The sequence below is a fragment of the Telopea speciosissima genome, chromosome 8 (assembly GCF_018873765.1).
Source record: "Telopea speciosissima isolate NSW1024214 ecotype Mountain lineage chromosome 8, Tspe_v1, whole genome shotgun sequence".
NCBI classification, from domain to species: Eukaryota; Viridiplantae; Streptophyta; class Magnoliopsida; order Proteales; family Proteaceae; genus Telopea; species Telopea speciosissima.
Genome location: NC_057923.1, coordinates 60,836,676 through 60,849,755, shown reverse-complemented (window position 1 = coordinate 60,849,755; position 13,080 = coordinate 60,836,676). Strand labels below are relative to the sequence as shown.

At 37.4% G+C, this 13,080-nt stretch overlaps 1 protein-coding gene across 1 annotated transcript; it reads left to right on the top strand.

Moving 5' to 3' along the window:
• The first annotated feature begins 4,921 nt into the window (after window positions 1–4,921).
• LOC122672535 (putative nuclease HARBI1) lies at window positions 4,922–5,842 on the top strand. Its single transcript, XM_043869998.1, has one exon. It carries the CDS (start codon window positions 4,922–4,924, stop codon window positions 5,840–5,842), a length of 921 nt encoding a protein of 306 aa, XP_043725933.1.
• Window positions 5,843–13,080: the final 7,238 nt, after the last annotated feature.

The following is a 13,080-nucleotide window of genomic DNA, read 5'->3' as shown; positions in this document are numbered from 1 at the left end:
CATAAACAGTGGCTTGACAAGGACCGAATAATATGGAATGTAGACCACTATGTTTCAACTTCCAAAGATGAAGTTGAAAAAATATATATAATCGGTATAAATGGCATCTTGAGTGGAAGACGAATTAGGGAGTCATGGCAGAGATTTTAAAATCAGAATCACATCAAGCGATTTATACAGTAGAATTTCTCTACAAAAAATTTCTCTAAAAATGAAATCCTAAACGATTTATTTTCAGAATTTTTTTACACAAATTTTTTTTGCTTAGCATGAACACAAAAGCCCTAAACTAAGATAGATACACCACACTTGTTCTGCAGTTACCTTATATTGCAAGTGGAAAAGATAAAAAGAACATTAAAACAACAAATAGTAGCATCAAACACACAATTTCAGAGATAAAACATTGCATCATTCACACAAAACAGAGCAACCAAATCCATAGACGATACAACTAGCTCAAATGGATTCACAAAGTCAAGTTAAAACATCACAAAAGAAGAACAAAGCCCTGTTTGGCTGAAAGAGTTCCCCAATCAACGGAGACTATTTTATTTGTTAAATAATTTTTTTTGTCACAAATGCTGTTGAAGCCTGAAGGTTGAAGGTTTCTGTATCGTACTATCGTGTGTGGTGGTGGACCGGTGGTGGGTGGGAGGCCTTACAAAAATTAATATTAAAATTTTAAACTAAAAAATTACCTGTTGATGTCGTCTTCCTGCAACAGAGAACCTGGTGTGCTCTGAGATTTCTGGAAGAGAAGAAGAAGGGAGTAGCGGAGCGTAGCAGATGCCTTTAGATCTCGATGGCCGAAGAGGTCGTTGAACGTTTGCAAGGATTCTCTGAAACCTCAGGAAGAAAAGCAAAAGAGAGTTGAGGAGCGGAGCAGATGAGTTTTTGGGAGGAAGAAGAAGAAGAAGAGGAGAAAGAAGATGGGGTTCTCTGTTTTGTATAGTTTAGGACGCGTTTGGTTGGAGGTTTCTTCGGAGTCGGATTCGACGGAATCCGGATTCTGTCACTTTTTGGGTGTTTGGTTTCTCGGAACGCAGATCCGTATTGGATTCCAAGAATCCATAAAAATCTACTTTTTAGGCTAAATTTTGGAATCCACCAGAATTCGTCCAAGGGGGTGAATTCCAAATAGAATCCAGGATTCCAAGCCCTCAAATAAATACGGTGGAATCTTGTGGACTCCAATTTTATCGAGATCGAAACGAAGGAAGTCGATAGGGTTCCTTTCAGCCTTCTCGTTTCTTCTCCAAAACGAAGACGAAGTCGTCTCTGCAACTCTCGTCTTGCCATCTCGTTTCTTCTCCAAACTGAAGACGAAGGAAATCAAGACTAGGGTTTCTCGCATCCTTCTCATTTCTTCTCCAAACCAAAGCCGAAGTTGTCTCTGCAACTCTGGTCTTGCCATCTCATTTTTTCTCCAAACCGAAGACGAAGGAAGTCAATACTAGGGTTTCTCTCAGCCTTCTCCTTTTCGTCTACAAAGGTTCTTTACTACTCCATTTATCTCTCTCTCTCTCTCTCTTTGTTTCTCTGTCTATCGCTCTCTATCTCTATCGTTGTCCCTGTCTCTCTCTCTGTGTCTATGTATATATCTCCCTATCTCTCCCTTTATCATTCTCCGATTGTAGTTAGGGTTTTTTTTTTTTAAAAAAAAAAATTGGAATTATTTGATTGCTAACCGATTTTCCTCTCCATTTCAGGTTTGATTGTAATTAGGGTTGTTTTGAAAATCTGTGGTGGAAGGAACATCTTGGATTAACACAGGTATGCCACATTTCTTCACTCTCTCCCTTCTCTGAGACAGCTGCATTATAGTTATGGATTTTTAAAAAATACATAGGTTGAGTAGATGATTTGGGGGAGACTTGAGAGCATATTTGATATATTGCCTAGATTGTTTAGTTTCCATTTTATTTGAGTTTCTATTATCATGTAAAAGTGTTTTTCTTTATATTGATGTAATGCAATGGAAGATTAAAATGAAGTGAAAGAGTTTTTGAGTTGCTACTGTGTTATGGCTGTGGCGTGAGAAACTTCTCTCTCTCCTCCGTTCTTTTTTTCTTCCTTTTTCCCCTTGGTATGATTTCCCTTCATCTTTCTTTGTTCCTCTTCTTCCTTACCAGCTCTCTTTACTGTTATCCTGTTCTACCCCTTCTAATGTAGTATTGTATTTGAAAGACTCGAAACAGTAGCCAATAGACAAGATCTTTAAATCAAAGAATAATTCAGGCCATATAGGACAATCCTAGTAGATCTAGGAGAGTCGTATTTAGGTAATAACTAATAAATCGGTAAACAAGAACAGAAAATATCATTAGACACCCTCTACTCAAGAGGGATACCACTTTTGTTCCCAGTCCTATACCACACCGAGCTGATTGTCAAACAATTCCGGATTTTAGCATCAATGGTCACAATGCCATAAAAACACACAAAGAAGAACATAGTATAACTCAAGCTGAATACTTGTATCACTTATATTCCCTAAATATCAAAATTCTCTGAATATGATTATGCAAATGAGAAGGGTAGGCTTCATGCCATGAAGGAGTTATGAGGATTCTGAATCCATCCCAGACAGTGTATTGCTTTCACGTAAAACAATAGGACCCACTATATTAAGCTATGCTGAATAAGGTGCACCCATCACTTTACAGGGCCATAACACAAGTATCCTTGTTCAATAAAATATTGCACCCCCAATGTGGACCAATGGTCATCATTATCACTCAGATTTCTGATAACATAAGCTTGGCTGGCTTCAAAATCTCAAGATTTAACAAAGGTCAAAATTTTTACTCATTGATAGCAGTTCAGACTAGCAAAATCCAGCTTTACACACAACGATGGATTATTTTACATTCTTTGATCCATCATCCAAGACCACCTTACTCTGACGAGGGAAAAATAAATGGGGACCACCTCAATTTTCACTTCTAATTCTTCTGATTCCAGCACAAAATCTAAGTTTCAGCTGGTTCACATGTCTTCCCATTAAATAACTTACCATGAATCACCACCATAACACAGTATCATCATATTTTCTTAAGCTATGGTTGCAGGTTGTTCCATTCGATCCTTGAAATCAGTTGTTTGAGAACCCACTCTGAGAAAACCAGTGTTAAGAATATGCTTGAGTTAAACTGAATTTTAAATTGGACAAATTCTAAATCTAAAATCCTGTTGGATTTGACCTTGAAGGTGGGTTCTGTTGTTCAGTATCTAATCTTAAATATCTTTTTGAAGCATTTGGAATCTTCTTATGCTTTGCATGGGGGGTCATTTAACATTGAAATCATTTATCTTCACTCTCTAGTCTCCTCTGTGGGGTTCTAGGGTTATGGTAAGTTAATTAAGGGGTTGTTACTTCTAGCTTTAGTGAAACAAGGAAAGAATTTTGGAACTTTGGAATTGGTTACGGGTAGACAGTAGGGTCATATTCAAGGAGAGGGATGAATTAAATGCACTATCCTTATCCTCTGTTCCTTAAAAGGGTTTTCTTCATAATTTTTTTTCCATAACGTGCATCTCTGTTTTCTACCCTTAATAATGACCAGTTATTTTTCTCTTTATTTCCATGTGTAGCAAATATCCTCTTTTCTTTCTAACTAAAATGAGTATATGAACAATATGATGGCTTGAATGTTTCATTTACTATTGATTATGAGTAAACAAGTTGCAATTTGGCCTCCTTCAAGCTTCTTCTTGTATTCAGCTAGTGATCCAACTACGTAACTTGTTTCTTTCGGTTGAAGTTGTCACTTGTCAAGGCATCATGTAGGCAATGCCATGGAAACAAGGCAGGTTGAATATGGAAGCATACCCTGTAATTAGGCAAATCTTCCTGGAATATGGTGCTCCCCTAGGGCTCCTTGGCCTCACCTAGTAGCCATGGCAACTATGTAGTTCAGTTTGAGATTATAATCTTGAACAGTGTTGCTCACATTTCGTGATCTTTAACTATTTTGGACTAAGTTATAAAGGAAGCAATATCATTTCTAGAACTCTTCACAATTTTGGTATTCACTCATCTGAAATGTTGCACTTTGGGTTCTTGTGATTAATAATTCCACAAATGATAGGAAGATTGTAACCAATTACTGTTACCTTGGTTGAGTCATTCATTGGTTGAGCAAGTCCAACTATGGTGTTTTTAAAACACCAGTTTGTATACTTAGGCAGCGGCCCTTGCACACATCTCGAAGGAGGTGAAGAAGGAATCCAATGAGATTGTGAAAGAAATATCTTTGCCAATCTATATTTAGTGAATGGTGTATAAGGAGATAGGTAAATTATTGACTGCAGGAGATCAAAGAGATATCTGAGAGAGAAGGACTGAAGTTGACAAAGAGGGGATTATAAAATTAAGGGGACAAAACAGGGATTAGAAAGCTAGAGCTTCAGGGGAATTGCTTGGGTGAAAAGCCTGTTGTTTTATTGAATGTTTGAATCATGGCTTGAACTGTGTATATAAAGTTGTTGTGTAAAGATTGTATATGAAAATTTTGCTTTAGTACTTCATATGGTTAACATATGTCGTAATTGATGTCATCATATTTTGTAATTTTTGTTTTTGTACTAGATGGATATTGACCCCGATGATGAAGAGATGATATTGTTTTGGGTACTTACCGCTGTTGTCATAGGAGTAGAAAAGTATCACAAACTGTTCCTCAAAAAACAACCTTATCGACTTGAGGGTAATCATGGATGGATTGAGACAAAGAGAATAATTGGTGCTTCCGACTGGACTTGTAGAGATATAATAAGAATGAGTAGAAGGTCTTTTTTTACCTTATGTCAAAGGCTACAAGATGGTGGCCTTCTATATCACACGAACTCAGTTCGAGTGGAAGAACAATTGGTCATGTTTTTATTTACAATTGCCCACAATGTTAAGAATTGAGTTATGAAGCTGCATTTTGGACACTCTGGTGAGACAGCAAGTCGGTATTTAAACAAAGTATTACATGCAATTCTTAAACTGTACCCAGTGTTACTGACCCCTCCAAGTACCACAACCCATGAAAAAACATTGAATAACCCAAGAAGCTACTACCCCTACTTCAAGGATTGCATTGGAGCCATAGATGGGTCACATGAACCAGCTTGGGTTCCAGTTGCTGATCATTGCAAGTTTCGTGATAGGAAAGGACTTATATCTCAAAATATTTTAGCTGCATGCGATCATGGTAGAAGGTTTACGTACATACTATCTAGTCGGGAAGGATCTGCATCGGATTCTAGAATATTAGAGGATGTCATTCATAGACAAGGTGACAGCAAGTTAGTGGTACCTACAGGTAAATTTTATCTAGTTGATGCTGGATTTGCCAACAGAACTGGATTCTTGAGATCGTATTGTAATGTTAGGTACCATTTAAAGGAGTGGAAGAATTCAAACTTGTCACCAACAAATAAACAGGAATTGTTTAATCTGCGACATTCTAAGCTACGAAGCGTTATTGAACGGGCATTCTCTAATTTGAAGTTAAGGTTCAAGATATTGAAGGCTCAAGCGGAATACCCATTTAGGACTCAAGTAAAAATTGTTCAAGCATGTGTTCTACTTCATAACCATATCCTTACACAGCACAGTATTGAAGAAGAAGATGAGTGGTTAGATGCAGATGAGAGAGCTGCAGGGCCTAGTTCTAGTGTTCAACCAAACCAACAAATTGATGATGATGATGATGAAGTTGAGGATAATTACAGTGGTGAAGCCCTTAATGCTAATCAACTCAGAGAAGAAATAGCTGACAACATGTGGGCTGACTGGATGACATGCGATATGGATGATGAAGAAACTTCTACTTCTGCTGATGGTTAATGTAATTGATAGTTTAATGTATTGGATTATAAACTTAAATCTTGATTTTTGTGTTGAATTGGTGTTTAAACTTTTGACATGTTTCCTTTATATTTGGTTTATGGACTTATGTCATGTTGTGTTAAGTTTTAGGTTTATTATGTTTCATGATCTCAATGCTGAATGGATGATTAGATTTTAATGATAAATGATTGTATTAATACAAATTGCCATGCAATTATTGATTTTGTGTATGAAGATAGTTCAATAATTTTTGTATATTATTTTTATTACTAGCCACACTGGGCATAAACAATGGCCACATAAGAGAGAACCCAGTCTAGATCACAAGCAAGTTGGCCACTTGAAGTATCTCATCATATGTTGGAATTATGTGTCACACAACATAAAACTGGAAAGAGTGGAGACAATGGGTTAAGGAAGGAGGTATGGCTTGAAATATCTAAAGGATTGAATGAGAAGTATGGGATGACATACGATTGGGAACAATGTCGAAACCATTTCAAGATTTGGAAGGCAAGATTCAAAGCGCTTAGTGATATGCAGAAAAATAGTGGCATGGGTTGAAATGCTCAAGAAAATAGGTTTGATGCAGGCCAACATGTTTGGAATGAATTCAAGGTAATATTGGTGATCATTTTAATGTTTATAAATTTATGTATATGGTAAGCTAGAATAATAATGTATTTGAATGTTTGGCAGAAGAAGGAGCAACGATATTGGAAAGATCATAACGTTCTACCAATTCATGTTGAAGTTGCTATTTGGCTAGGCAATGAAATAGCCATAGGGGCATTTGATAATATCAACCTTGAGAGTGAAGACATGGATCTTGAAGGAGAAGGTACCACTCTCAATCAGAGTACAAACCGTTTAAAGAAAAGGGCTTCTACATCTAGCAAATAATCAAGCCCAATCAAAGAAAAAGAAAGCAGGTGTTGATAAGGTTGCCAGTCCATTAAAAATGATAGCCAAGGCAATGTCTGCCATATCAACCAAGGAGGCTGATTTTGCAACTAAGTTACATGAAGCAATTGGTGCCATTCCAGGGATTGACTTTCACAAGAAAATGATTATCAAAGAGTATTTGATGGAGAAGAAGGATAAGGCTACTCTATTCTTGACTGCTCCTTCTGAAGAGAGGCCTGAAATGATTGACTATTATCTTCAAATGATGGAATAGAAGGGCAATTTTATTTGATGCTTTGGGTGGAAGACTTGGTTATGAACTTATGACTTTCTGTTTCTGAGATATTAAACAGTTGACATGGATGTTTTGTGATTTTGTGTTTATGAACTTATGACTTAGAGTTTATATTTCTGTGGTGGTTATCTTTAGAATGGCATCTTGGAACAATTTTATCAAATGGTACTGTTTATTTCATTTTATGAACAGCTCAATGTGTTGATTTCATTTCTGTTTCTGTCATTTTTTTATGCTTGACATGGAGGTGATAATTTTTATTATTTTCCTAATATATTGACGCATTATTGCCCTTCCAAAGAAGGTCCTTCGACCTTTATTATCTAGGGCTTTGAAAAATCTCCTCAAATTTTAAATGTGATCTCAGATTCTGATTTTTTGGTTCTCACCCTATAATCAGCCATTGGATCGTTTGTTATTTACTTATGTTCTTCAATTTTCAATGTACCCAGATGGACATTATTGGTAGATGCAAAATTTGTCAAAGTAGATGTAACGTATTTACATCAACTACGACGAATAATCCGAGAAGAAAATTCTTCAAATGCCCTGTTCACATGTTTTTTTTTTTATGTGGGTGGATCACTTGAGAATGTGTGACTGTGGAAAAGGTCAGTGCAAGGTCCGTAGGTGCACAGGAGGATCAGACATAGGGCGAGATTTTTTGTGTTGCCCCAATTCCACTGCAGTATGGCTATCATACAATTTTCCTCTTTAATATTATTGTCATTGTAATAATTCATTCTTACTCATTTTCATAAAATTTTTTGTTTTCATTTTCTAGCAGGGAAAATATACTGGTTGTGGATTCTTTAAATTTATTAATGATGGACAAACATCCTCCTCAGACAACCAAGCGAGGAATACTGACAAACATGAACCAACCATCCTACCGACTTCAAGTCAATCCAAAGAAAATCTGGAGAGAATCCTTACTAGTAAAATCAAAGATTCAAAACAACAAACAAGATTATGTGAGCAGCATACAAAGACGTTGGAAGAGATACTTGATGCGTAAAAACATTAGATCTTAACAGTGATGTATTTTGAGAAGATGAACTCTCATATGTATGTACTTCAATTCAATACAATGTATTCCATATTTGGCTGTGACTTATTATCCATGCTTTTTGTGGACTTGAAATATCATATCACCACTTACTACAGATTTTTATATTAGTATGGATACAAAAAAAATTGGGAAAGATCACATATTGAAGTGTCATGTCACCACTTACAATTTTTTTATCTTTTTTTTTAATAAATTATCATTAAATTTATGCATATGTTGTATATAAAAAAAAAATTTTAAATTAAAAGTTATTTCAAGTAGAATCCAACTAATGGATTCATGGGTAACCAAACAATTTTGAATATGGATTCAGGAAGAATCCAACTGTCAGACTCAGGGAAACCAAACAGTCTTATATATGGATTCAGCTGGATTCCACTTGACAGAACCAGAGCAACCAAACAGTTTTTCAACTGGATTCCACCTGACAGATTTTGGGTAACCAAACAGGTTTTTTATCAGGATCCAAATCCACATGAACCAGATTCTTAAGAATCCGATCCAATTTAAGAATCCGGCTCCTACGACACCTCCAACCAAACACATCCTTAGGGATTTGAGAGAATATGGGTTTGGGCATGGTTTGTGTAACCTTTGAACCGGTTGGGTTGGGCAGTTTAGGGGTCCAAGTCATGGTTCAATGGTATCATAAAGGTTTGTACAAAAATTTGAAATTTTTTGAATACTTTCATTTTGAAACGTTGGATGACTACTTTGACACGTGGTGATCTGTGAGCGTTTGAAAGTAAGATAGAAGTATGAATGGAAGTAGAGGAGTACGGTTGGGTAATTTTGTCTAAAGATGACTTGGGTAATTTTATCTTTTTATATGTCTTTTTTTAACAGAATTAGTCACTAAGGGTACGGTTGATAGTAACTTTAAAAAGTGGGGGAGGGGGATGATATTTTTTAAAACTTAGATACTGGGTTGATATTAAGGATACTTAGAGGGGAGGGGGATGATATTTTCCCAAAGATGAAAGATGAAGTAAGAAGAAAAATAAAAGAAGAGGGCACGGCTAATGGCTATGGGAATAGAATCGGATCCCCTCTCTAATCTGTCTCGTGGGTTTATATATCTCTTGGTGTTTAAAAAAAGAAGTTTAATACTAAGAAAGCATGAGAGATAGACGGCTAATGGCTATGGGAATAGAATCGGATCCCCTCTCTAATCTGTCCGTGGGTTTATATATCTCTCGGTGTTTAAAAAAAAAGTTAATAATAAGAAAGCATGAGAGATAGAGGAGATGTAGGAATAAAGAATCCGTGAGTGATTTTTAGTAGCAGAGAGAGAGAGAGAGAGAGAGAGAAAAGTGGAATAAAACTAGGAAAGGTGGGATAATCCGTGGCTGTTTTTGTAATTGGCTTTTAAAAAGAATAATATAAAAAAAGGAAACAAAAACAAAGAAGGAAAACGTGCGAAATGGAGGAGAGGCAGAGGGAGATGGCGATTTGGAAACTAAGAGAGAGGACAGGGAGAGAGAGAAAGAATTAAAGTTGGAATAGAGAAATAACCCGTAGTAGATGAGAGGGAGATATTAGGGAGGAGAGAGAGAGAGAGTTTAATCTTAAATTATCTATTTTGATTAAAATTCTGTTTTTGAGAACCTCTCTCCTCACTGGCCCTAGGTGGACTCAACCGAGAATTAAAGTTGCTCCAATTAATATTTCGGATAGTATGAGCCCAATATCGGATATCTTCCTAAGATTTCCCAATTTTATAAAATGATGATTATGCTTTTGGATCTTCAAGAAAACTTCTTCCCATCTCGCCCTTGATCACTTGTGAGTCGATCCATGGGTAGACTGACTGTGTAGCATTGAACTACTCCGATCTGATTTTCTTAATTTAGTCTCTCGAAAATGTATTTTTCTCCAATTCTTCCTATATGTCGAAAATACCCTGTACCTTGAAAAAGATAGATAATATCCAAGGTAGTTCCATTCTAAACAGATAAAATACATAATTAAATGAAATATTTTCACACATAAATGTGCTAATCACTCCTATCTCACCAATATATATATATCATTTACTGGTTTGTCACGTGTGGCCTCAACCTCTATGGCTGCCTTAACCGAAACTGCATTAGATTTCCCAACACTTCCAGAATTATTTGAGTTTTTAATCTCAACTGCACCATTTGAAATCACAACTCCAGTTCCATTTGAATTTTTAAACTCAACTGCTCCACGTGGAACCACACTTCTAGAATTATTTGAATAATTAATCTCAACTACGCCACCTGTCTTCTCTACATCCATCTTCTCTCTAACTGCTGGAACTGATTGATCAGTTGGAGTCGCCGGCGCCACCTTGTCTGAAACGCCAGAAGAAACCTCCGGCGGCAAGGAGCGTTTTCCTTTTGCCCTGCGTCCCCTTGGACGACGCTGCCAATTCTCCTCGACCTGCATGGCATCATGAACCAAATCACGTTATTCCTGAGACTTATTGATGGCAGCAATAGGACAATATTTATCAACTTACACACACACACACTGCACAGTCGAGTGGAGGGGACCAGTACGTCATAGTGTACTACTGTACTGGTTGTTCAAGCAGTGTGCCATCTTCCTGAGCGATAAAAATAGAAGCAGGAAGCCTGTCAGCGGCTTTGATGGAGATGCAAATGCATGCAAAAGACAGCCACTTACCCATGGAACCGTCTTCCTATCGGTCCAACTCGGACGACCAAGAACACTTGCAATCCTACCCAAACATCGATCACCCCAGTAATAATATTTTTTAGGTTTAGTCCGTACATACCTGACCCACAGTGGCAACTCTGTTTCCTCTTTCAAATCTGAATTTTTAGGGTAAATTACATATGCCTCCCCTGTATTTTGTTCTAATTACACATTCCTCCCCTTGATTTTCCCACCTTACATACGATTCCCCTATAGTTTTCAAAAAATTACTAATTCCTCCCCTGTCGTTAGCATCCGTCTGTTAAGTGCTGATATGGCATAATTAGATTTTTTATAATGCCCAAACTAACCCTTGGTCATTGTGAGATGACCCATTTACCCTTTTGATAAAAACCAAAATAAGAAGGAAAAATTTGCCCTTTCTCCTCTCCCAACTTCATCTTCAACCTCTGAACCTTGTAATCGCCGGCAACGATACCCCTACCAGTGCCTGAGTATTTATGCTCACAGTGACCATTGCTGTCATTCAGATTGTTTCTGGGTTCTAAAACAGATTCCTTCCCAAACCGGTTTCTTTTTCTTTCTTTTACAATTATTAGAAGCCCTTCTCCATTCTTGTATTATAGGATTCAGTTTCTAGTTTTAAGTTTCAGGGCAGCCAGCCCCCATTCTTGTATTTGTGGCTTGTTAACGCAGGAGAGAGAGAGAGAGAGAGAGAGAGAGAGAGAGAGAGAGAGAGAGAGAGAGAGAGAGAGAATGGAGTTACTTCTTCTTCTTTTGCTATCGAAACCCATTCCCACCTTCAGGCCTCAATTTCACCAACTTCTCTTCATTCCATACGGTTCTCTGCTACAAGGTATGCTCTCTTTGTGTGTGATTTCTGTACACCTTGAAAAAGCCTGGATTTATGAATTACCAGCAGTAAAGGAAACAAAAATTCCATTGAAAAGAGTGATAAAAAAAACTACCAATTATGTTGGTGGAAGTGAATCTTTGGTGCTATTTTGGATGAGAATGGAATCAAACAATAAAAATGCCTGTTAGAATTCAAGAAGGAAAGACATAAAAGCACTGCCGAAATAAGAAGCAGAAAGAAAATAATCAGATCTTTCATCTTATCTCATCTATTGACAGATAAAAATTCAAAAGCTGATAAACAAATAAAACAAAAAGAAAATTTAAATACAGAATCTCTGCAATCGCATTGAATTCCGTCTTCTCCTTCAATCTCTCTTTTCTCTCTAGTCTCTCCTTCCGGAAATTGATTGCCCTCCGGTCGGGAGAAACCAAAGGGCTCCTTCGCCTCTGTGTTTCTTCTTCTTTCTTATTTTTCTCCGCAATTATGGAGAAGATGATTTAGATGAAAGACATAAATATAAAACGTGGGTAGAACCAGAGAGGTTCACAGTGTTTTTTCTTATGTGCGCAGAGAGGTTGCGCTACGTCGGTTTCTAATGTTTTAGTCCTACTCGCAAAGAACCTTCGGTGATCTTTTACCAATCGGTATCCCTTCTTTCTCCTCTAATCTCTTCTTATTTGTTTGTGGTGGAGGCGGCGGCGCTGCAATGGTGGCGGTGATGGAGGCAGCAATGCAGCAGTGGTGGCGGTGGTGGTGGTGCTGGCAATGGAGTAGGAAAGATATGAGTGTTTTAGGTTGAAGATGATGAGAAAGGTAGAATTGAAAATGCAGTTTTAATTTGTTATTCTGTGATTCCTACGTGATAGAACAAGAGATGCTCCAGCGTGTTCAAGCAGAAGCATCGAAGATTGAAATCAACACTGCTGTGCTTTTCACGCGGTAATGGAAGCTATGATGATGAACCCATCTCTTGTTCGGGTCTTTGCAGTGCGTGAATTTAAAGTTTTAGGGAATAAGAGTCCGAGGAGGAGGAGGCGGCAGCGACAGTGGTGGCGGTGGAGAAGGAGGCAGCGGCTGTGGTGGTGGTGGTGGTGGTGGCGGCGGTGCAGGAGGAAAGAAATGAGTGTTTTAAGGTTGAAGATGATGAAAAGGGTGTCATTGTAATTCAACTTGTGTTGTTTTAGAACAAGGGTAATATTGTCTTTTCAAATCATTAACTCACAGCAAACTAACACCGTCAGCCATAAGGGATCAAAATGTAAGGTGGAAAAACTAAAGGGAAAAACGTGTAATTAGGGCAAAGTACAGGGGAGGCATATGTAATTTACCCAATTTTTTATTATTTTTTTTGGTAAGCTTTCTAATCTAATTTATTACACTATTATCAAACCCTCGTACTTTCTTCCGGATTATTCTTCGCGGAAACCAGAGATAAAACGAGGTCCCGCGGCTGG